Source organism: Podarcis raffonei, chromosome 2, assembly GCF_027172205.1.
Source record: "Podarcis raffonei isolate rPodRaf1 chromosome 2, rPodRaf1.pri, whole genome shotgun sequence".
In the NCBI taxonomy this organism is placed as follows: domain Eukaryota; kingdom Metazoa; phylum Chordata; class Lepidosauria; order Squamata; family Lacertidae; genus Podarcis; species Podarcis raffonei.
In genome coordinates, this window is record NC_070603.1 from 101,159,956 (window position 1) to 101,186,020 (window position 26,065).

Here is a 26,065-nt window from a genome sequence, read left to right on the forward strand (position 1 = left end):
AAAGAGATTGTAAACCCTTCAGTTCAAACAGATATAACCAGAGAGGCAATTGCTCTGTTCTTCTTTTCTGTGTATTGAAGAAGCCCAGGGTCAAATCTTGCCTCACTGTGGAATTGTTAGAGATGGAAGTTACAAACAGGACGTGTAGTTTGCAGCTGTAAAAACAGGACTTAGAGTCAGCCAGTGACATGAGAAGTTCATGAAAGAAAAATATAACATCAAGAGGAGATTGTTTGGCCTCTTTGTATGACCCATGCAAAGTCAACCACATGCTCTAGCAATCTGAACTCTACAACTGCCTTCTGTATCTGAACGTGGCTCATACATTTCTGTCAGGATGGAACTCACTGTGTATGAGTATGCCAGAATAAAAATTGTGGGGGAAATAGGTGAAATTTCTAGTCTCTGCATAGAGAACTCAAAACATGGTTTCACCACTATGGCTCTGGCACCTGTATGTGTATGTGGTAGATGTGGCATAACTGAGTTCCTTATTATTGATGTTATTTGCTTTAATTTCATTATTTATTCTGTGGTTCCGTAGATTAATAAACATAGTTCACAAGCAGAACAATGGGCTAATTGCTATGGAGTGATCCATAGGTAGGTATGAAGGCAAGATTTTGCTGGTGGCACTTCCCCTCATAATTTTTTTTTAAAGAAAATTGAGTTTTGCTTTTTTTAATGTATGTGCTGTTTTGTTGTCTGTCTTTTTATAATTAGGAAAATAATGTTGTGTTGAAAATGGTATGAACATTTTATAAAAATAAAAATCTGGGCCTGTCTTTAGGTTAAACAGTCAGATCAGGGTTGGGGAATTGTTTTTCTCTTAGGGCACATCCCCATGGGGGTAATGTTTTGGGGGCAGCATGCCAGCAGGTGGGTAAGGCTGCAGTCAAAATGAGCAGGACCGCCCCACAGTGATTTGCACCCTTAGCCATACATGCAACCCATCCATCAGATGATTCATAATCCCTGACAGCACACCTGAAATTTGCATTGCAAAAAAACCACACCTCCAATTCAAAGGGTCCTGGCATGGTAGTGGGACGACTTTAACCCTTTGCAAACTACTGGGGGCAGGCACACCCTCCATTCTCTCCAATGGGAGTTCCCCTCCGCAATGCAAATTGTAGGAAGCAGGGGTCCAGTGCAGATGTGGACCATAGTGTGAAGAACAAGAGGGCTTTAAACCAGTGTTCAAAACCCCCATTGTCCTAGGCACATTTTGTGACAGGGCATTTCATTAGCGTGAGCTCTGGACCTAAAATTTCAGATTAAAACTGCAGAGTGGAAGGAAAGGAGGACCTTTTTCTGCCTCCCCACTTCCAGCTACTCTCTGAAGATTGGAGAAGAGAGGCTCTTAAGAATATTAGCGGGTGGGCAGGGGAAGGACTAGACCGTGTGAAAAATGAACATAATATTTTAGCTGCAGTTCATTCATTTTCAGCTTTGTATTCTTGTTATTAAAAAAAGTGTGCCTATAGACGTTCCATGCCATTTAGCTCCTAGCTTTCCTATCTCAATTTTTAACACTGCTTTAACCCTCCCCCAACCCCTGTTGTGGTCCCAAGGTAGAATGGGGTCCCAGCAGATAAAATTGGATGCACAAAAGCCAAGGAGGAGAGGCTAGATGGAAGTCTTCTGAGAGCTACATTTGAAGCGCAGGCCGCGATGGCCTCTCCCAGTTCCCCGCCTTTGTGTTACATGAACTTTATATCAAGTAAAATATCTGCAATGTGTGTTTCTGCTTCTGCAACTGTTTTGTGCAATAATCCCTTATCCAAATTGCTGTTAATTCCACATTGCAGAAGCAGAGCCCTATTAATATCATCCCACCAGTAGCAAATGAGCATTTAGACCGGGAGCAAAGCAAGAGGAGAGCTACTCTGCCAACCCTACAATACTTATAGCCGAAGGTCATGACATCACTTTGTCGTGCAATTTGGCAGGGCTTCTTGTGGAAAGTGGGTGAGCACGTGGAGCAGAAATATATGCCAGTGAAGGGCAGTTGCCAGGTTTTTTTTGTGAATGGAAATGTTTAATGCGTTGGCGGTAATGGCATTGTAATTATAAGAGGTGGCTAAGGTGCAGTTAATAATGTGATAAATAGATAATCTGAAGGTTTCCTAAATCCCCAGACAAAATGATGGATTCTCCCAACTCCTGTATCCACCTCTTTCTAGCTACCTTAAATCTTTAGGGGTGGGTGGGGGTATAGAATCAAAGAATTGTAGAGTTGGAAGGGACCCCAAGGGTCATCTAGTCCAACCCCCTGCAATGCAGGAATCTTAATGCTTGGGGGCACGCGCATAATTGCAATTTAAAGCCCTGCACAGAACGAGGCTTCTATAAATCAAAAGAAGAGCTGAGAGGCCTGTTAGATGTTAGTGGTCTGCATCCTCCTCCATCGATTCAGCTCTGAAAAGAAAACAGGAGAGTGTTACTTTCGAAAGATCACCGCAGAATGTGTTTGTGCTAAAGGATTAAGCTGACATTGTGTGTGATATAACATGTAATGACTTGTTTAACATGTAATGAAGAAATCGAAATTGAATCTCTCCCTGCGTCATGCTGCGTAAGAGGCCCGTTCGGCAAGGAACTGTCATATTAAATTCTTGTTGTGCTTCCAGACCCCTTTTGATTCCTAAATCTTTTGGTGGAGACTAATCTAAAATCAAAATGGTTCAGGGGCCCACATGCCAGAAGTGGTCACATTTGTAAAAGTTCAATGAACCTGCAGAAGGAGGTTGAAATTTGTTGCTTTACTACAAAGCTTGCAGCCAACACACCTGCTGGTTTGCTTTTTGCTTGGGCTTGTAATGTCCTGTTGTGCCCGCTTTGCCTTCTTTGGAGCTGGCTACATAAAGTGTAAAAAATACTGAACCCCTTCTGGTTAAATACACGTGTAATTAACAAGCAGCAGCAAGCCACGAACCCACACTTTAAAAGGCAGCACTAGTAACATTTTCAATATTAAATATTTGTAGTTGTCCTTCCTTCTGTTGTTACGGTCCTTAAAAGACAGGTTTCTGCAAAACAGAAGGTGAAAATTATGTGCCAAAATATGTCAGGCTAGTTATCCAACTAATTTTATTCCATGACCTGCTATTCAGGACTATTTGTACTTCCAACAAAGTTCTGCAGCTCTTTACTGTTTATATAATCCAGCACCTTTGAATTGCCACTGCAGGAGATCTTTACAGTTTCCACGAAGATGCCCGCTTGTATAACAAAACGATATACTTAAGTAACACAGAATCAATTCCTTGTTTACTTTTCATTCAGTTCATACATCTCACTCAGTTAACATCTAATCTTCCTGCTTCTGGCACATTTCTCCATCACTGCTGGAGGCAGCAGTGACCACTGAGGCTGCTGGCAGAAGCGTCTATCATAGTATTGCTAGCAAGTCAACTGGTACATTTGTACAGGACTGACTTAGGCATTTCTACCCTCAACACTGTCTCCCAGCATGCTTTGGGGTAAATCGTGGTACGGAGGAGGAAAAGGGGGCAAACATTCTTATCCCACTGGATCAGTTGCATTCCCAATGTTTGCCATGAAATGGAAGGTGATCATCTGTAGTGGGGAGCCAGCTTAGTTAGGTAGATTTCCCCACAAGATTTAGAAAATGCAGAGGGAGCCTACACAGCAGTCACCCTCCAGTGCGTGTAGACTAGAAATGCAGTAGAAGCCAGGGAGCAAATGTGTTGCCCCCCATTTCTGCCTGTCACACATGATTGACAATGTTTGGAGGAACATGGTTAGGATTGCACTGTTAATCCTCCCTGTGTTCTGTCCAATTGCTTTTCATGTTTGACCAAAACTGCGGGAGGCAGTGGAAGACAGGAGTGCCTGGCCTGCTCTGGTCCATGGGATCACGAAGAGTCGGACACGACTAAACGACTAAACAACAACAAAATTTGGACTTCTGGAGCTCCTGCCTCCCCAACACCCCACTTCTAGCATAATATAGAAGTGTAAAGAACTGATTCCTGTCACCCTGATAGTGAGGGGTGGCAGATACTTGCCCCAAATATTTTTTCCTACCCTCTCCACCACCACCGTTCCTCAGTATATTTCAGTCTTCTTTCTCATGTTATGTTTGCACTTAACATGTACAGCAAAACTCTTGCTCCCCTAATAACAATCTTTGCTTCACCAAACTTTTTTTCAGAGTCACTCCTTAGTCCTAGCTACTCACAAAGCCATGCAGTTCAGTTGTGTTCCCTCATCATTGATCCTTTGCTAATCTTAGATATTTAAAATAAAAATAAAAATGTTGCATTTCAGAACTTTCTAGAGAATATCGAAATGCCCGTTAAGTTTGGCACAAAATGTTTATATTCACAGCAGTAATTTTGGTAAAAAGACCTACAACCAGGGCTTTTTTTCAGACGGAACTCAGTTCTGGCACCTCTCAGGTAGGCGCCATTGCCATTATAAGAGAACAAGGGAGGCGTTCGTGGTGAGTTCCAGGACCTCTTTTTCTAGAAAAATAGCACTGCCTACAAAAGATCTGAAAATATAGTGTGGAAGAGGTAGGGTTTTTTTCACCAAATCTCCTCAGTTGCCACTTCTCTGTCCTTCTCCTTTGCTATGCTTTGGGATAATGACCTGTGCCGTATTTATGGGAAGGTTGATAGGGAGAGACCTGGGGAGGTAGAGGTTGAGTGACAGCTATTCCTTATTATTATTGCTAAGCAGCCTCAGGGTACTCTGTTCTCTCTAGTTCTCTGAGTGGGGGACATGAAATCCACTTCCTTGCTCACTTAACACCCAAATAGTCTTATGCTGTATGTTTCGCTAAACATGTGAAAGGCCGCAAAACTAGCTGTATAAGATATATTTGTCTTTACCTTTACATTTCAGTGTTCTGTCTCTTGTGGACGAGGGCAGAAGTATCGAGAAGTTTATTGCTTGTCGAAGGATGGGACACATTTAGAAAACAATCTTTGCAAACACCTGGCTAAACCGAATGTGCAAAGAAAGTGTAGAGGTGGCAGGTGCCCAAAGTGGAAAACAGGAGACTGGGGACAGGTAAGGTGTGACATCCTACTTTTTGCGCCAACAACTATGGCTGTTAATAAACATCTGGGTGTTGTGGTTGTTTTAAGGGAGGGGAATCATAGCTCAGTGGTAGGACACATGCATTGCCTTCAGAAGGCACCAGTTCAATTATCACCCTCTCCAAGTAACAAAACTGAGATTGACCTCTGCAAGAGGCCTTGTATAGTTGTCACCTGAAAGTACTGAGCTTGATGGATAAGGGGGTTGATCTGGATTTTATTGGATTTTCCAGTTTATTAATAAAGCTGCTTCTCTCCTGGATATATGGTGTCATTGTTCAAGATGGAAGGGGCATGTAGACTTCCCTTCCCACCCTACACACACACACAAACATATATATTTAACACATGGAGGGAAGCAGGATCATGCCTGCCCTCTCTCCCCGCCCCTCTTCCCACTTCTCATATGTTCAGCATTTACGTGAAAATAATTGTGTGCACATAAATTTCCACGCTAATACTGAACGAGCAGAAGTTGAGAGACAAAGTCCAAGGGTGTGATCCTGCTCTCCCTCCACACGTTCATCATTTAGGCATGGGATGAGAGATGTCTGCGTACCCCTGGCTTGCAAATCTTCCTTGGTTTCCCAGCAGATGGCCACATTCAGTCCAATTTCTCTAAATGGGACAGTCAAAGGCAGATGGATCTAACGTTGGCTGTAGGAATCCTCCACTGTGGCGTGTAAATTCAAGCTTTAACCTTCCTCTGTAGCTTGACATAGAATTTTGCCTTTTTAATGTATTTTACAGTACTATATATATTTGTCAGGCTTTTCAGTAGTGGTTCCCTGTCTATGGAACATTGGACCAATGCTGGCATTTTGTTTGCTTGGTCGTCGTCGTCCCCCCATCAATCGTCTTTTATTTCTCCAGGCATTTTTGAGTATTAATTTTCTGCAGCGGTTGAATTTTTTTTTTGGGGGGGGGGGAATCAGTGTTCGAAACTCCCATTGTTCTAGGCGCATTTTCGACAGGCAATTTCATTAACGTGAGCAGTTTCTGAGCTCTGGGCGCAGTACTGCACCTAACATTTCAGATTAAAACTGCAGAGTGGAAGGAAAGGGGGACCTTTTTCTGCCTCCCCACTTCCATCCACTCTCTGAAGACTGGATGGTCTGGAAGACTTAAAAAAATTAGGGGGGTGGGCAGGGGAAGGACTAGAGCACGTGAAAAATGAACATAATGTTTTAGTTCATTCATTTTCAGCTTTGTATTCTTGTTATTAAAAAAGTGTGCATAGACACTCCATTGCTGTGCCCATAACCTAGGATTAAGGTTCCATTTAGCTCTTAGCTTTCATATCTTGGTTTCTAACACTGGGGGGATATTTGGTAGTCGAGTCCGTGGGGGGACATAGACGGATGTGCTTTATTGTGTGACCCCCTTAATACTGTTTTCAACATTTTACTTTGTGTTGGATTTTTAATTTTTGTAAGTTCCTTTGAATCTTTTGTGGAAACATAGGAAACTGCTTTCTCCCAACTCAGACCATTGTCCTTCTAGCATAGCATTGTCCACACTGGCTGTCAACAGCTCTCCAGGGTTGCAGGAAAGAGTCTCTCCCACCTGGAGATACTGGGAATTGAACCTGGGACGTTCTGCATGCAAAGCAGATGCTCTACCACTGAACTATAGCTCTTCTCCAACAACTCACAAACTGAGATGATGATGATGATGATGATGATTATTATTTATACCTTGGCCAGAGCCGGGCTCAGGGCGGCTAACACCAGTAAAATTACAATAAAATCAGAATACGAAAAAAAACCACCAATTTAAAATACAGGTTAAAATGCCATTTAAAATGCAGCCTCATTTTAAAAGTAGCCCATAGATCAAAACCGTAAGGGGAGGGAAACATAAGGGTCAGACTGAGTCCAAACCAGGGGGAACAGCTCTATCTTGCAGGCCCTACGGAAAGATGTCAAGTCCCACAGGGCCCTAGTCTCTTGTGACAGAGCGTTCCACCAAGTCGGGGCCAGTACTGAAAATGCCCTGGCCCTAGTTGAGACCAATCTAACCACCTTGCGACTTGGGACCTCCAAAGTGTTGTCATTTGTGGACCTTAAGGTCCTCAGCAGGGCATACCAGGAGAGGGGTCCCGTAGGTACGTGGGTCCTAGGCCACATGATAATGATATTCAGAAGTAAGCTCCCATCGAAGGGCATTAGAATTGCACTGCTAATACCTTCCTTGGATACATTTCACAACCCCTCTTGTAAAGCCTATTGTGGAAGGTTCCATTAGTTAACGGAAAGAGAGAAGGAAGGGAGGATGTAAGAAATCATATGTCAAATTCCTGTCACTCTGGATCAGTGATCTCCTCCTGTCCTAGACCTTCGCTTTTATCTATGCTGTGGCCATTCCAGTTAGCATACTTCCAGCTAATACAGTACAGCTCCTTTTGTAAACAAAAGTAGAGGAGATCGGCCCTTGCGGTTGCTAAGCAACTGTGGGCTGCCGTCAGGGCTGGTGTCATACATAAGCAACCTGGGCCATGCAAAATATCCGGGCCTGTGCTTCAGCAGTTGCTTCAGGGGCTAACTGAGGGAAAGGTGAGGGAATAAAATGAGGTTGTGCAAGGAGCGGGCAGGGGGTATGGTTGAAGGACACGCAAAGGCAGATGAGAAGACGTGAGACTCTTCAGGCAGCCATCAACCTGCCACAGCTTCTTACCTTACAAATCGTTGGCCGCCCCAAAGGGAAGAGTAACAGTGTCAGAGAGAAAGTGTTGCGCCTACCTTCAGTACAGACAGGAGTGCTTTTGCTTGCTGTCAAACCTTGCCATTTCTGCATCAGTTTGCTATTAAAAGGAAAAGTCTGCACACACAAAAAATTCCTCAGCATTTTAGTGCACGTTTCTCCTAATACGGTATACACATCCAAAACGGAGAAGTGCGAATCTTGAAAGACAGCTGAATTTCAATTTGCGTATTGATCTGATATGTGCAAATCAGGTATGTTCACATTAAAATGCAAACCATATTTCTTCCTATCTCTCTGGCTGGACTAGGAAGGCAGGTAATTTCTCTCCTCCTTCAGGACCCCAAGAGCCTGCCAATAATCATAATGCAAATAGGCAGAGGGCCTACAGACCATGAGAATCTTAACGTGGAAGGACTTCTAAAACACAAATGCATACACACAAACATGGTGTCTTCAGCTTCCCTAGAGCCAAGCTGCTGAGTTGAGTCACTCCCCATCACTGGTTTGGGGCAGGCAGCTTTAGTTCAGCTTTAGTCAAATGTATAATTTGGTTACCCGCTTAACATTCTGTCGCTGGTCTTTTAACTTAAGCAGACAGCTCTCTGTGGAACTCATATGATTATTGGCAGATTGAGAAGAACTGCCTTTGTAAGTGTGGGAACATCCTTTTTAAGAGGCAGTGAGTTTGCCATACTATTTTTGGGCCCAGGCTTTTCTTTCTTTCTTTTTTCTTTTTTGCACCTCTGCTTTTGAAATCACATCTTGCCCTGAAAGCAATCTTTGTGGCTAATGAAGGCATGCCAGCCGACGCACGACGGCCTGTCAGATGCTTGAACTTATATAAAAACAGACGTTCTGAAATTTCCAAGTATTATCTCAGATGATTGGGGCCCAATTCAGAAAGGACGCAAATTAATAAGGATATAGTATGATTTATAGCCTGCGATAATCTGTTGTGACTTGGCAATTAAAGGCTATGATTGCAATGCTCTGCCTGGTTGCCTGTGCTTCAACCCATTGAAAGGAGTGGGGTAAACAGCTAATCTGTATGCTAATGGTTAGCCCATGAACAGGCCATTGAGATCTAGACTTTGTTCTTCAGATGGTGTAAACCGAAATGTCTGTCACCTTAGTATAGTGAGTGGTACCAATTTAAGCCATCTGGACATCAAGCTGTGGTGATAGTGATTTTTTTGTTTTTATTTTCATTTACAAGTATATATCTAATGACACCCACAGAGAACTTTTAGAAATCTGCTGTCAGTGTTCCAACAGTAGTTCCTTATATAGTCGGTCTAGAAAGGGCTATCATTCATCACCATGCAGTGCATGACACATTTTGTCTAGCTTTGCTAGAGTACAAGGAGGTTTGAATAATGCCTCGTTGGAATGTCATGGCTCTTTCTGCTAGATGCCGACATTTGGGGGGGGGGGCAGGGATTTATTAGCTGCTGCAATGTATTCTTCATACAGTATTTTCATTGGACGTCATAGAAAAGGGATTTCAGTGCACCCAAGGTTTCGTGGGCTCCTCTTACGTCAAGGGGAAGGAACTTGGGTGTAAGATAAGGAAAAAAAGATGTGGATGGTGCCTTGCACTTTAATCTCAGGGAAGGAAATATGCAGCCTTGTTGTGTTCTTTAAGGTGCCTGGAGGTGAATGTTGGATTATTTGATTGTTGTTAGCCTCCCTGAGCCCGGCTTCAGCTGGGGAGGGCGGGATATAAATTATTTATTTATTTATTTATTTATTTATTTATTTATTTATTATTATTATTATTATTATTATTATTATTGGAGGGGGAAATGCCTGCAGAAAGTATGATTTGCCCCGTAGGTTTCCAGAATTGTCAGCCTATGGGAGAAGGGGAGAAACAGGCAAAAACTCACGACCATGAGTTATGCATGACTCAAGTTCTCACTCTCTGTGGTTTTGGTCAGCAACAAATTTTCTTGAAGGGTCACTGTGGCCTAGTTTGCACAATCATATCTTGGGCTTCATAAGTCAGGATATGCATAAACTGCATGCCCTGAGTTGTATATCACAGTCACCAGCCAGATGACTTATGGAAAGCCCACAAACAGGACTGCTTTGGTTCCCTGGTGGCTGGTACACAGAGGCAGGCGGCTTCTCATCCTGGAAGTGGCAAATAATTATCAGGACAATGAGTGACTTTCCAGGATCCCATCCTGGTTTCCTAAGCCATTATGTAAATGAGAGGTACAACCATTCCCTGATGCTTTGCTTTGCCCAGTGACTGAGTTCCTAAACCACTGTTAACCACAGCTTCCTGTTACGCGAGAACCCAGAAATTACTGCTAGTAACCTACGACAGAAGGAGCTGGCATGGTGCCATCCAGCTGTATTTCACTACAACTCCCATCAAGATAATGGGAGTTATAGTCCACAACAGCTGGTGTTAGCTAAACTGACCCATGATATTAAGCCATGGTTTAATTATGGCATAATATCCTGACTCATCTGTCAACATTTTTTTTTAATTAGGGGTAAAGCACATTTTTGATTAAGTTTTGTTTGTTTGTTTTTTAAAAGGGCAAAGCAACATTTTTTACAATACTGATTTCTACCAGGTAAATACTAAGGGCAATGCCGTATTGCGTTTTCTTCTTTCAGGTAAAGTAGTTATTTGCTCAAATTGTGACAGATCTCACAAATATCAGTTATGTACATTGAGATCTGAACAGCAAGATTGTTTTCGCTGTATACATGATAAGTACTACTAACATCTGCCTCTAAGGAGCTATTACTACCTTTCTAGGATATTGACTCATTACTAATAGGGAGAAGTTCTCCAGTTCAATTTAGCTTAACTCATTTTGTTTCAGTCTTCTATATTATCACAGAATTCCTGAAAATGAACGCCCTTAAGTATGAGAAACAAGGGATAAACTCCTTTTTGAAATACATTAAAGGGAACAGTTTCGTATAGATTCCTCTGACTGCGATTCTGCTATTCCACTATTACATAAGGATTGCAGAGGATAAGCAGTGTTATTAATCACAATGCAAAGCACCACACCACATGGGAAGCATTTGGGTACAGATCAAGCTCTCGCTCGCTGGATCCTCACCTTGTCATGGTGAGTGGGCTTGCACGTTCCTATGACCCTTGTGAGCGAAGCCATCGGGAATCTCGTACTCCCAGCAGGGTTACCGAAGGCGGCAAGGTCAAAGGGAAGTGCACTGCACATATTGTCAAAAGTAAGATTCCGTTCTGGTTGCTGTTGCCAATTCCTTCTTTCCCAATAGTCCCAGGCCACAGATCAAAATCTCGCCCAACTTTTGCATTAAAATCACCAAGGAGGATGATTTTACCTTCCTTAGGCGTCTCTGATAGGACAGTATCCAGCTGAGAGTAAAATTTTTCTTCAATGTCTTCATCGGCATCCAGTGTTGGTGCATAAGGGCTTATAATAGTAGCCTGCTGGTTTTTGGTGAGTGTTATTCCAAGGGTTGAGAGTCGCTCATTAATGCTGGTAGGGACTTCTGACAGGAGCTTCACATTTTTGATAGCGAAGCCTACCCCATGTACTTGACGTTCTTGTTCAGATAGATCTTTCCAGAAGAATGTGTAGCCTCCTTTTTCTTCCTTTGGTTGTCCCTCGCCTGCTCTTTGAGTCTCTTGAAGTGCTGCAATATCAATGTTAAAACATCTCAGCTCTCTTGCAATAATGGCAGTTCTGCGTTCAGGACACTCGTTATCTGTGTTATCCGAAAAATTCTGTATATTCCATGTTCCAAAGTTTGATTGCTATTCCAAGGGTTGAGAGTCGCTCATTAATGCTGGTAGGGACTTCTGACAGGAGCTTCACAAGATCGTTTTTGAGAGCGAAGCCTACCCCATGTATTCGACGTTCTTGTTCAGATAGACCTTTCCAGAAGAATGTGTAGCCTCCTTTTTCTTCCTTCGGTTGTCCCTCGCCTGCTCTTTGAGTCTCTTGAAGTGCTGCAATATCGATGTTAAAACATCGCAGCTCTCTTGCAATGAAGGCAGTTCTCTGTTCAGAACACTCGTTATCTGTATTATCCGACAAAGTCCGTATATTCCATGTTCCAAAGTTCAACTGTGTTTTATGACCGCCGGGTGGTGACCCCACTGGGCGCAGTAATCCAGTCAGGGGGAAAGGGAGGCAGACTATGTTTAGGGCACCTTTTCTAGCCCCTCCCCCTTTTGGGGGTGAGCAGAGTGGATCCTAAAAAAGCACTCCAATTGGAGAACCACCTTTACCAAAGGTGTCATGGGCTTTGAAGACACTCAAACGCAAGACGCAAGGGAGAAATGTGCTAAGAGGAAGGCACGTTTGGCAAAACCACACTGTGATCAACTCCTGCCCGGAAACCAATGTCCCCACTGTGGAAGGACGTGTGGATCCAGAATTGGCCTCCACAGTCACTTATGGAATCATTGTTAAAACCATATTTATGGAAGATAATCTTACCCGGCTACGAGTGATCGCCAAAGAAGAACAGATAAAGCTGCATTGTGCTCCCTTTTTCAACTTATAAAACTAGCCTTTCATAACTGTTTATAACCCCCCCCCCAAAAAAAAAATATGTCTGAAGTCCATTTGCTCTTTGGGTCTCTTCACTTTACAGGGCATACCAACACTAAAGCGTGCAACACTGAAGAAGCCCTTTTTAAAGTTGTTTACTCAATAAAGAATGGTGATTTGCCAGGGGGCGCATTGTAATTGACAACTAGCTGTAAATGTAAGAAAATGATATGAAATTGTTATTTGCAGGAAAATGATAATTTGTGTTGAATTCAAGGACATTTTGCTTTGATAGATACAACATTATTGGGTTTATAAAGTTGTTTTTAATAACTCTTATATTAACAAGTGCTCTAAAACTTGTTAAACTAATACTTGCAAATGTTATTCATGATCTCTGTATTTCAAGTATCTTATAAGTTCAAGGAAACTTAAAGATATTACATTACTGGATTCTAAAGTGTTGCTTAATGGTCCTTGCATTATTAGCAAAAGCCAATTTTCAAAAATGCTAAATGTCAGCCATAATATCTGTGTTTTAGCTACAAACCTTCTTGACTTTTAAACTTTTTTCTTGGTAAAATTAATTATCCTCTTCTGCACACACTCAAACTGCCTTTCAGGATCTACTAATGTGCAAAAAAGGGACACGGGTGGCACTGTGGTCTAAACCACTGAGCCCAGGGCTTGCCAATCGGAAGGTTGGCGGTTCGAATCCCTGCGACGGGGTGAGCTCCCGTTGTTCGGTCCCAGTTCCTGCCAACCTAGCAGTTCGAAAGCACATCAAAGTGCAAGTAGATAAATAGGTACTGCTCCGGTGGGAAGGTAAACGGCATTTCCGTGTGCTGCTCTGGTTTCGCCAGAAGTGGCTTAGTCATGCTGTCCACATGACCCGGAAAAACTGTCTGCGGACAAAACCATCTCCCTTGGCTAGTAAAGCGAGATGAGCGCCGCAACCCCAGAGTTGTTCATGACTGGACTTATCTGTCAGGGGTCCTTTACCTTTACTTTTAATGAGCAATAATATCTCATCCATCTGCCATATTCAGGCAGCAATTCCATGTATACTTGCCAGGAAGAAAGTCCAGTTGAATTGTGGGACTTACTTCCGTGTAAATGAAGGAATGGGTTTCCCAAATCTAAAGCCTGACTGTGCAGTCAGTCTGAAACGGGCCCCAAACCCCCCATTTTTCCTTCATAAACAATGTGTAGGATTGGACTGGAGTACTATCAGTATGTCGTTGGTAACAAATTCTCTGTGAATAAGTGAGCTCAGTGAGACTGACTCACAAATAGAAGATTGTTCACGTACTCCAGACATTATTATTGCTTTATATGATTTTAATGAATCTTCTAAAAACAAAGACAAATGGAACTATTTTTCCTAACCTTCATTAGGATTTGCTTTAGACTGAATATGTTAAAATAATTCCAAAAGCAATAGCAAATTAGGATGGGGGGGGGGAATAAAGTGGAAAGATAGTTAGCTATGGAATTAGACATACACTTGAAGTCTGCTTTAGTAGCTGTGGGGAAGCTTGTAGCATGATGTGGTAAGAGGGACATATCCAGCAACCTGATAATGGTCCTGTTACTCCATAGTTTTCAACAATGGCAACCTTCCTGCCTCTCTGCTTTGTTTATCTGCAAGTGCCACCTTTTGCCACCCTTGCAATTTTCTAGATCAGCTCCATTCTTCATTTTTCTATGGAGCTGTTGGAGCCAGTTGTGACATTCAATAAGTTGATAATTTCACACAGGTCTTCTCTATGTGACTGTGATCTGTCATTTACCTCACACAATGGAAGAAGAAAAACGTTTGCAGAAGGAGTTCTGTACATGTAGCTGTACACTGAGTAATTCTGCTAGAATCCCGTAGCTGGAAATGTTTCTTCTTGTTTCTGTAAGGCCTGTGGCCCTGCAACATGTTTCATTACAAAAAGATGAATTCGGTGGCTTAAAAGCTTGGCTGGCCCTAATGTGATACAGAATTGAGGTGGCTGCCTCAGTCAACAGATTCTCGACAGCACTAAACGGTAGCTTTATTGTCAGTTATATTCTTCTTTCAGTGGGTGAGTTGGAAAAGTGATCTTGTGTATGTGCTATTACCCTCTGTCCTGTAGAAAGTAATGCACACTGATTTTGAGTGTGTTACCCTAATGGAAAAGGTGTGAAACAACTGAGATTACTTCAGTCATATCAGTTATCAACACAGCATAAGAATTTACATGCATTTATGCTATATACAGGGATGTGGGTGGCGCTGTGGGTTAAACCACAGGTACCGCTCCGGCAGGAAGGTAAACGGTGTTTCCATGCGCTGCTCTGGTTCACCAGAAGCGGCTTAGTCATGCTGGCCACATGACCCGGAAGCTGTACGCCGGCTCCCTTGGCCAATAAAGCGAGATGAGCGCCGCAACCCCAGAGTCAGCCACGACTGGACCTAATGGTCAGGGGTCCCTTTACCTTTATGTTATATACACTGCCCTGAGATGGTTTATATCTTTAAAGATAGCATGAAAACATTTTTAAATAAATACTGCATATGTGGAAGTGAGGTACCACTCAGGTCCACAAGGGTCTTGGTCTAGTCCTGCTGAAAACCACTGGCATGTAGCATTTTAACATTTCCTACAAAACAGCAATAGGAACTACCTTTCTTAGGATTCAGACTGTTGCTATTTCGCTGGTGAGATTCAGTCTGCTCACGTCCAAGTGTGATTGGCACTCTGGCGCAACAAACGTGCTTCTTCTTTTTTTAAAGGCCTTTGTGACAAGGAAAGCACTGGGGGGGGGGAATGCAGTGGAAAGTGTGGGGTAACAGTTGCATTATGCAATATCATATACAGGGCCAGATTTAGGTTTGATGAGGCCCTAAGCTACTGAAGGTAATGGGGCACTTTATATGTCCAGCTGTCCTTTGTTAACAACAAATTGTCACTGTTTTTTGTGTTGAATATATACTACAGTATGTGGTAATTTATGGACCCAATAGGTATCTAAAGCCATTTGCACATGTTGCCCTGCAACCAGTCCATGCAGAATGTAGGCACCCTATATATAGAAATGAGCAAACCAGTGATATTTCAGGCAGCAGGCTAGCAGGCAGGGCCCATTACTTACATCATAGGAGCCTACACAACACTAAACACTGTTGCTGTAGGTAGGTTTTATTTTATTTGTTTTTTTTTTCCTTATATTTTGGAAATGTACATCCAGGTTTTTTTCCCTTTAAATTTTTTTGGGGCCCCCAAGAGAGTGGGGCCCTGAGCTATAGCTTGTTTAGCTTATACGTAAATCCGGCACTGATCATATAACCTCCACACAAGCGAATCATAATAAAAGCTCAATACAGAGTAGGGGTTGTGTAACCTTCACACAAACTTGTGAAAACAAATCAGAGTGAACGTTCAATGAACAGGTTGCCTTGAGGAGACCTCACAACTTTTTTTTAAAAAAAAAATCTGAACTAAAAACTTTCAATGTTGAAGAGAGACTGGGTGTGAAAATAGGCAAAACGATTGAGCCTTACTTTTTGTGCCTCTTCAGTGCTCAGTGTCCTGTGGGAGAGGAGTTCAGCAGAGAAGCGTTGTCTGCCACCTTGGTACTCACAAAACAGCTAGCGACACCGAATGCAGTCAGGCCAGCAGGCCAGCTTCTGAACAAGAATGCCAAATGGCGGGATGTGCCTCTTACAGCTGGAAAACAGAGGATTGGCAAGATGTAAGTAGACTGTTTATTTATTCATTACGCTTTGCCTTTAATATTTATTTATTATTAAGGTGATTTCAGCTAAAAGAAATAGAGTGATACGGGGGGGGGGAGAAGGAAAAGTGAGAAGGAGAAAAACAACAACAACAAAGATACATATAAAAGCGAAAATATAGGGGGGGCAGTATGCTGTATTACCATATAAAGGTAAAGGGACCCCTGACCGTTAGGTCCAGTCGCAGACGACTCTGGGGTTGCAGCGCTCATCTCGCTTTATTGGCCGAGGGAGCCAGCGTACAGCTGCCGGGTCATGTGCCCAGCATGACTAAGCTGCTTCTGGTGAACCAGAGCAGCACACGGAAACGCCGTTTACCTTCCTGCCGGAGCGGTACCTATTTATCTGCTTGCACTTTGATGTGCTTTCAAACTGCTAGGTTGGCAGGAGCAGGGACCGAGCAATGGGAGCTCACCCCGTCGCGGGGATTCAAACCGCCGACCTTCTGATCGGCAAGCCCTAGGCTCTGTGGTTTAGACCACAGCGCTACCCGCGTCCCGGATCTTCCCATATATTCTTGTATAAATTGGTACAGTATAGTGTTATTGTCCTAGTGTTTATGTAAACGCTAATAGCCTACTACATTTTCCGTTGTGCCATTGATCATTTCCATAAAAATATTCTCCTCTGAAAGATTTAACTTTTTCTGCCTAGTCATAGTTACACAGTCCAGCACATTCTCCCCAAACTTGTTAAGTAAAGAACACTGTACAAACATGTGTTTCAGAGTGGCATTGTCCTTACCACATCTCCAACACTGAGCTATCTTAGCTAATCCTTTTTTATACAACCATTCAGGAGTCCAATAAACTCTAAATATTGTTTTCTGTTGTATTGATCTTAATTTAAAATCTAATGACACCTTAGGTATTGAAGCTAATACATTTTCCCACTGGCTGGGTAATAATGTAAGGTCCAATTCTTTATTCCAATCACCTCTTATAGTCTGCATATTGAACTTGTGTGTTGTTAATAGATACCTGTAAAAGGTAATTGCTGGCTTTTTATTTTTGAATGAGTTGTCCAATTGCTCCAAAATCTCAGATATCTCGGAAGCTGAAAGGGCGGACGGCCCAAACACACTTGTTAGAAGATGTTGTAATTGAAGATATTTCCATTGGGTTGCATCTGAAATTCACCTTCCCTATCTATATCAGTTGGTCCAATGTCAATACACCTGCTTCCATCCAGTTTTCCCATATCACCATCTATTTTTGCAATTCTTGTTGTGCAGTTTCCCCACGGAGTAATTTAGCATGTGGAAATGGATCAAATTTGTTTTTATTAGCCAATATGTTCCATATTCTTTGAAGTGATTTAATTGTTTCCAGATGTAAGTAGACTGTAATGTGGCGGGACTATTCTAACATTGAATCAGAGCAAAGGCGTTCCTGATACTCTTCGCCATCACATTTCTCTTTGTGGGGAGTTAGACGGCACAGAGAGATGATGGGATAGTTGGCCGGTTAAAAACACACTGTCACCATGCTTTGTGTATTAGGTCATTACAAATGTTGAATCCCTGAGTGGGAGGGGGGACACTGAGATCCCCAAAGAACAAATGGGGTACAAAAAGACAAAAATAAGTAGCACTGAACAGATTAGCCAGTAACTATATGTATAATAATGGACGCAGGTGGCGTTGTGGGTTAAACTACAGAGCCTAGGACTTGCCGATCAGAAGGTCAGCGGTTCGAATCCCCGCGACTGGGTGAGCTTCCGTTGCTCGGTCCCTGCTCCTGCCAACCTAGCAGTTCGAAAGCATGTCAAAAGTGCAAGTAGATAAATAGGTACCGCTCCAGCGGGAAGGTAAACGGCGTTTCCGTGCGCTGCTCTGGTTCGCCAGAAGCGGCTTAGTCATGCTGGCCACATGACCTGGAAGCTGTACACCGGCTCCCTTGGCCAATAAAGCGAGATAAGCGCCGCAACCCCAGAGTCGGCCACGACTGGACCTAATGGTTAGGGGTCCCTTTACCTTTACCTATAGGTATAATAAGATCTCACTCCGAGTTCCCGCACCAGTGTGGTGGCTTTCTCCTTTCTCTAGAAACCTTGTTTATGCTTTCTACATGACCAAGTCTGGAGATACGCTATGGAAAATGAGCCCATGCTTTGCAAAATACCCCCTTTTTAATGCTTACCAAGTGTTCAGTGCTACAGCACGAGCCAGTAGGAACGCATGTGGCAGATTTATTACAGAAGCACTGACACACACCTGTTGGACCTAGCGTGCAGTAAGAAAGTTTATCGGTTCTGCTGTGCTAGCTAAATCCTGCATTAGCGTTTTTCATTTGGCAAGCAGGCATAGAGTAGACGTGCTGCTGTGGGCAAGAGTCGGCTGGATCATCGGAATGTTAGTTCAGGCAAACGCGAAGCATTAAGCTCTTAAGGAAACACCAGGACATGTTCACAAACCTATTAATGCTGGTGACTTGGTTTGTTAATTAAAGCAGGAAGCTTAATTTTCAGAAGGTAAAAGGCAGAGCTTTTTAAATGAGAAGTGTTTGATCTATCCCACATAAGAAGTGGACGGCATAAGCAGATTTAATTACCACTATGCATGGCATATGATTACCAGGTTTGTTGTTCTTTTCATCAGTATAATCTACTGAGCTGATACAGGATAATTGAAGAAAGCAAGTTTGTTCTATTAAAAAAACGCGCCTCTTTAAATAATTTTAAATGTAAGATCACCTTCCTTTGAATACAATTACTTTGTTTTAAATTTTGCTATTCTAGAAACAGATTTCAATACTGTCCCCATTGGTAGTGAATAGCTATTGTAATGCCAGGTATTTTGTTTTTTAAAAAATAATATTTTTTATTGATTTTAACATATAAATTATAAAATGTACCACGAAACTTATCACTTATACAATCTTTTTAGACTTCCATCAGCACCTCTGATAATCCACCATTTTGTCCACTTCTTATACATTTCTTAACTTTATATTGCCTTTAAATCTCTTAACAATTTATCCTTTCCTTTATCTATTTTTGCAATACTTCCAATAATACTCCTCACAGAACTTCTTGTAAACCTACAAACGTCATCTGGTCTTCACAGATACTTTTCAAATAATCCGTAAATTTACTCCAGTCTTCTATGAATTTCTGGTCGTAATGCCAGATATTTTGGTCCACATCTCCCATCCGCACTGGCCAGGGGCCACACTGGCTGGAGCTGATAGGAATTGTAATCTAAAACATCTGGAGAACAACATATTAGGAAAAGGCAATAGTGTATATATTTCCGATATATGCTAAACCTAGGATACATCTGGATGTGTCTGGGCAGAATCTAGAAATGGTCATTCTCTTTGAGTGTGTCTCGCACTGGGTGACTGGAGGCATGGTTCTGGGCAGTCAACCAGCTCTAGAAATGACTACTTAGATCCCCAAATCGTTCATGACAGGCTGGCCCTTTTGAATCCAGTGTTTGCTGGAACTTAAGCTACATTCACATGACAGTTTATTCAAAGTTTCCCTAATTTTCTGCATTATTGTTCAGCTTTCAAATAACATAAAAGCCACTTGCAGAAATACAGCAGAATGTGGCACAAATTTAGTGCTTATTTCCCTTTTACTTGATCCAGAAAGACACCTGTTTGCCAAAAAAAACCCCCACATAAATGAGCACTAAATATGCTCTATTTACTCCACTATATTTTCAGAAGTGGTTTTTGTGTGGTATGAAAGCTCAGATATAATGGGGGAAATGGAATAAGCTGCTGTGTGAATGCAACCTTGGTCTATTCACTTGTGTCTGAGCATATCCTGATGTATTCAAGTGCTTGGAATTCACCTGGAGAATTCACCTGTAGCTCATCTTTTGCAAACAGGGTCAGGCATCTTTCTATGTGAATACGCACCATCTAGTACAAAACAGTGATGTACCAGCACATGTGCTGACACATGTGGTTATAAATGAATCTAAAAACAAATGTCTGCCTTAAAAGTTTTGTTGTGGTGCTTTTAAAAATGTTTCTCCAGAGCCTGCTAAAAATGGATCTGATTATGGAAAAGGTTATAAGGTGGAGAATAACTTGTCATTATTCAGAAGCAAAGAAAAGGGATGTACCAGAAAGTTCTGGGTGTCTGTGGCTTTATAGCAGCCGGCATTTGTTAATCTTGCCTTACACAGTCAAGATTTCACAGCAGATTAGTAAAAGAAAGCAAAAGCAAAAAGAAACCTCTGCTAGCTTGTATAAATAGAGAACTCTCCTTCTTGCCCCTGTCTTGTCTTCCCATTCCTTTGTTTCGTAAACATTTTCTAGACAGGTAGATCAAATGCTTGTGGGATTATGAGGCATGTATGAGAAAAGGAAAGCAAGAAACATAATTTTTTTTAAAAAAAAAATTAAAATCAAACAGCCTGAAAAGGAGAGGAGACAGTGTGTGAGAGAGGGTACATTGTGGGTGTATAGTGGTATTTGTTTGAAAAGGTGTGTAGCTCTTAACAGATTAAAAGTATACATTTGTAATACATACCTGAGTTACGCAAACACAGAATAAAGTTGTAAGTGAGTCTGAAGGATTGTTTGCTTAACACACAAATACATATACAGTATATTGTGTGTGTAAAATGTTAGCACCATGAGGGTGCTTTTGCATTAACTGGCAGCTGGCATGGTCTGCTCAGGTTGTTGAATTCCATGTTCAGTATATATTTCCTTCTAGCACATTCACCGTTGCATAAAACCCTTTCTTCCTCCCCCTTTACTTGGGAGAGAAAGGAAGAATAAAAAACAATTCCCAGTTCTTCAGATTCTGAAGGAACAAACTTTCCTCAGAGAGCAGAGAGAATGTTCAAGGTGAAGTCAACAGCTCTCCTTCAGATTTGCTTGACCTCGAATTCCCACAAAATGTTGCATTAACAGCATACATGGCAGATTTTCTTACCCTCAGCTAACTTCCACATCAATTGTGGGCCCCGGGGATGGTTTTTATATATAGAAAAGATACACATTCTGACATTCTGCTGCTGTCTTAAGGTCCAGAGATACTCCAATCCTGTGCAGTGACAAGTGAGGATCAATAGAAGCTCCAAGGAAACACTTACTTCAAGTGGTGTAAAAATGTTGTGGCTTGAGCTTCACTACAATGGCTCACAGCCTAGTCCTTTCTGTAAGCAAGAAACAAAGGAGGACTCAGCCTTGAACTGTTGTCTCCTGCAGAACTGCTTGTAAAAAGATGGTGTGGAAGATTGTAGGAAGCGCAGTGTGAACAGAACACATTGAAACAGATCCAGGTAGCACATTTAAAGATCACCAAATAGCATGCACTGGCGGAACTTACCCAAATCGGAGTAACTTTGTTCCCAAAGCAACTGCTCCTTTCTCTCCCCAGTCCCTCACTCTCTTCTTTCTTTCTCCCTCTGTCTGTTTCTCGCAAATTTTGTTATAACTTCTACACAACTGGAAAGCATTAGGGACCCCTCCCCCACTCCCACTGCCGGCCCTTTTTGTGGGAGGTGAATGTTTGATGGGTCACGCTGGTTTTCTAACGCTTTCCAGGCTCCCCATGTGCTGGTTTTGTGTGAGCGTGTGTGTGTGCGTCTGTGCTCTGTAAATCTCTACCATGTGACAGAACAGACTTCAAGGAATGCTTAAAAAACAACAACCCACCAACCTTTAAATCCCTGACATCTTCCTCATAAGAAATCATGAATGACAGTCCAGATCTTGCACACATTAAACACTTGGTCCTTCGGATATCTTTTTTCCAGCAGTCCTGCACCCCTCACACCACTTCTAACCCGCAACCCCCTCTTTTTCAAACTGATAAACTGCCAAAAACGGCACCTTGTCTGCCATAGAACTAGTTTTCATGTTATTTATTGAGGGATGAGGTGCAGGCTGAATTAAGCCATCTGGTAGTAAATCCAGACTGACACGAAAAGCCTGTTGGAAACAAGGTTACAACCTCATTAAGGCCTGCATGTGAACCTCCATCCCTGACTGGTTCAATTTTCCGCAGTCCTGTTTACAATTCTCATTGAGTTCCAGTGAACTTATTCTACTGTTATTTAATTGTTTGCAATGACGTTCTACAAGGAGCAGCCCTTGAAGATGGTCTGAAACCTTCAGCTGGGGTAAAATGTGTAACCTGGTGGCAAACAGGGACTTCCTATAGGGGCAACATCTTGCCAGTGCTGAAAAAGTTGAGCTGGCTGTCAGGTTGTCTTTGGACCTAATCCAAAGTGCAAATTCTGGTCTTTGCCGACCTAGGGCCTAGTCCTTACTACCTTAAAATTGTGGTGTGGAGCCATTTGCCCTGCCTAAATTCTCTTAGCATCCTTGAGGTATCTATGAAGCCGGCTGGCTCATCGGTCACATTCAGATGCAATGCAATTCACTGTCGCTTTTTCCAGTGCAGACTGTGGAACTTGTTCTGCCTTCGTTGTCTGTATTTTTCATTTGCTGTGCTTTATGATTACATTTGCTTTGTTTCATTGCGTTTCAAATTGTGGGGTATTTTTTTCCAACGTCAAAAACATACCTCGAAGGCTGAACGATGGGTTACACATTTCGATTAATTAAATAAACGAATGAAGTTACGGCATACCCTGAAACACAAACCCATTTTCTTCCCCACTGCTTGCTCAGAAGGATCTTGTCAAGTAAGAAACACACCATATATCACATGCAGTGCTTTTATATCCTAGGGCTGCTTCCACCTCCTTGGTCCGCAGAACTTTATTTTGTCTCTGCCACTGTGGTTCTAATATATCTACCTAAACTTGACAGCTATAGAGGCTGGCAGAAGGAGGAGTGACACTGGACCATGTGTTGGTGTGAAGTCATATAGTAGACTTACCAGCATATTCCTATTAATTGGGTAATTGTATGCTTCAAATTGGGACGCGGGTGGCGCTGTGGGTTAAACCACAGAGCCTAGGACTTGCCGATCAGAAGGTCAGCGGTTTGAATCCCCGCAACAGGGTGAGCTCCCGTTGCTCGGTCCCTGCTCCTGCCAACCTAGCAGTTCGAAAGCACGTCAAAGTGCAAGTAGATAAATAGGTACCACTCCGGCGGGAAGGTAAACGGCATTTCTGTGTGCTGCTCTGGTTCGCCAGAAGCAGCTTGGTCATGCTGGCCACATGACCTGGAAGCTGTACGCCGGCTGCCTCGACCAATAAAGTGAGATGAGCACAATAAAGTGGGAGTCGGTCATGACTGGACCTAATGGTCAGGGGTCCCTTTACCTTTACTATGCTTCAAATTAGGCCTCGCTCCTTTTGGCTGTCCCTCAGATAAGTTCCACTCTAAGCCCCAGTCATGGGTCATGTGGTGGTGCAAGGTGGAGCCATTGTCAAGAGGGCGGCTTCCCAGTTCCAGCCTATGGCATGCGCCACTAGTGTTCCGAGCCTCCGTCCTAGATCTAGCACAGAAGGAGGGAAGTGGGAAGCAGCTGAAGCTTTTTCAAAACTTCAAAAAGCAATCTCCCTCAACAGCCAACACCAGTCCTGCCATCCACCATATTTCTCCCTCGCTGCATCAGTTCTGCCACACGGTCACCAAACTCTCTTTCCGATCTCTTCTTTCAACAGTGTAGCAAAACATGTGGCGAAGGCTCCAGATATCGCAAGGTGACCTGTGTGGATCAAGATATGCAAAAGGCCGACAGCCTTCACTGCGATTCAAGCAAGAGGCCATCTGATATTGAGGCCTGCAACCTGGCGCCGTGCGAATACATTTGGATTACAGGGGACTGGTCAGAGGTAAGTCTGCAGGAAGGCAAAAAGAGGGAGCCTCTGCTTTTGTGCTCTGGTTAATTGCATCCACCCAGAATGCCAAGAATAATATATGCAAATCATATATTATAATGCTCCTTGTTTTTCTCCAAGAGCTGACGAGTGGTCTTCTGCAAAATAGCACTTTATGTTGGTTGATTTGTTTGTCAAAAAGTGAGTCAGGATGGGGAATGATAGCAGGAGAGGTTACTATTCAGTCCCTATATTTTATACCCAGCAGAGGTGCCCACTGTTGGTCCAGTTGTTGAGGAAACAAAAAGAAAATTAGGCTGGGAGGGAGAAGGCTAAGGAATTACCTGACAGCTTTGAAAATAACAATTTGTTCTCGTAAATACAAAGATCAGATTTCTACTTCTTGAGCAAATCTGGGCTGGCAGTTCTGCCCCCACAACACTGAGCACACCTGTCAAGAGAAATCAGCTGCTTCCCATGTATACCCAAGCTCAGCACAGAAGGAAACAGATGGATCCTGGCCTGTTCCTTCTGCATCATATGAAAGAAGCATTTTGCACCGGGAAAAAGCCCCATTGAGAAATGGCAGTGCTATTGCTCACCTAGCAGAAAAAGGAATTTGTTTAGAGCAGAATGGAGTTGAAGCATGAAAAGAAAATGCATGTGGATGTCTGGCGCAAGAAGGAGCGAAGAGATTCAGCTGACCCCTCATTCCACATTTCTTTGGGCTCGCCTATATCCCAAAGCTAGATTATTGAGGGAGGTGATGGTTCTTGGTACGTTCCTTAAATGGGTAGAAGAGAGACCTGGCTATATTTCTGTACTACTAATCTAAATGATGGTGCCATAATAAATTAATAAATTATCCAGAGCAGGTGGATTTTGAATAATATTCCCTAATTACTCTATAGTTTCAGATTCTGGGTGGGCAGGGAATGGAGTGATAAAAGAGAATGAATAAATGGAGAAGATGACAGAAAGAGCTACAGGAGTTGGTAAAGAGTAAGGGAAAGGGATTGGGTAGTCAACAGAGATGGTGCCTTTGCCACTGGAAGTGCCTCCATTTTGTTTTCTGGCCCTTTACCATAAATGGTGCTGTTCCCAAATGGCCTCAAAGCAAATTTCCATAGCATATTCTTTCTTTAAATTGCCATAGTTCCAGTCCTGCATACATAATCATGCTTCAGTTAGGTTCATGAGGCCTTGCCATCTATATATGAAACTCTTCTTCGAATATATGATTCAAGCTCTTCTTAGGCGCTGATGCTGAAGGAGGGGGGGTGTATAAAGGCAAAGAACTTCTATTCTTTTCTCTTTTTTTAGCATTGCAGGCAAATATTCATCTGCTTCTTTTGCAACCACCTTGTTTTACTTTGGTTTGACATCCCGTGGAAACATTTCCAGTGTAGAATTGTTTGCAGATTACAGTGTGTGGCCCATAGACTCCCTGATATTACTCTACAGGAAACCACAAGATATTCGATCCAGCAGTAACTTGTAATATATTCCTCACCACGGGAGTGTGGGGAAATGCACTCTCTTCAATGGCAGCACATAATAGTTTATTCCCCCCATACCATGTAAAAACAATGTGATTGTGTGTGCATTAGTAGATTATAACAGCAAATTATAGCAAAATTCCGATAAAAAAGTCTTCTGCAGAATCTCTGTATTAATTTGTTTTAAGTCTTTATGTGCATGCAGCAATGATCGTCTGCAAGGGAATTCCCCACATTTGTTCATATTTTGATGGAATAGTTCCCTTAAAGTGGGTTGTGCTAAGCTGTGCTCATGTGGGGAGCAAACCGAAGGAGGAATGTGGTCATAGAGACCACACATCGAAATGTAATCCTACTTGTTGCAAACCACTCACTGAAACATTGTGCTAACAATCTTCCACACCAGCAGTGTTATTTTTACCTAATAATATATATATATTTTTTGCAGTAAGAGGAAATCCAGACTAAACGTTTGAAAAGGGCTCGCATTTAGATGACAGTAACGTCATTTGGGCAGTGCGGGGAGGAAATTGCATGTGGGGGCAGCTTTACTCATTTTCATCTCCTTGGCACACTCTGAATTTTTGGACTGTGTCACAGAGACAGAATACTAGGAATCCTGCCTGGGAATAAGAAGGGAATAGCAAATTTGGTGGCCAACTTCCTTGGTTATAGAGGACAATCTGTTTCCGATCCTTTACTATCTCATTTTTGGCGCCTGCTCTAAAAGGGGGAAGGAGGATATACATCACAGATTAAGTGGAGGTGCTGACTAGGGTATAAGATAGAGGCCTTAAATA

The 26,065-nt window shown here is 42.6% G+C and overlaps 1 protein-coding gene and 1 long non-coding RNA gene across 11 annotated transcripts in view; one reads left to right on the forward strand and one right to left on the reverse strand.

Annotated features, from left to right (window-relative positions):
• The window catches only part of ADAMTS9 (ADAM metallopeptidase with thrombospondin type 1 motif 9), a 139,195-nt gene that overhangs the window by 98,210 nt on the left and 14,920 nt on the right, over positions 1-26,065 (forward strand). For 7 of the 8 annotated variants that reach the window (XR_008329108.1, XM_053378299.1, XM_053378300.1 and 4 more), the window contains 3 exons: positions 4,876-5,043; positions 15,842-16,015; positions 23,611-23,781. Coding sequence is in view for 7 of the 8 variants with exons in the window: in XM_053378299.1 (XP_053234274.1) it covers positions 4,876-5,043; positions 15,842-16,015; positions 23,611-23,781 (513 nt within the window). In the remaining variant the exon portion in view is untranslated. The remainder of the gene's footprint in view (positions 1-4,875; positions 5,044-15,841; positions 16,016-23,610; positions 23,782-26,065) is intronic. The other variant, XM_053378297.1, reaches the window with a different exon arrangement.
• On the reverse strand, positions 1,502-21,606 carry LOC128408495 (uncharacterized). 3 transcript variants are annotated; one of them, XR_008329109.1, is made up of 4 exons: positions 21,357-21,606; positions 15,825-15,990; positions 7,814-7,892; positions 1,502-2,421 (listed from the first exon to the last, which is right to left on the reverse strand). It is a non-coding gene; the product is annotated as an uncharacterized LOC128408495 (long non-coding RNA). The 3 variants fall into 3 exon arrangements; XR_008329110.1 differs by lacking the exon at positions 7,814-7,892 and having other exon boundaries at positions 21,357-21,603; XR_008329111.1 differs by lacking the exons at positions 1,502-2,421; positions 7,814-7,892 and adding an exon at positions 10,836-11,745 and having other exon boundaries at positions 21,357-21,604.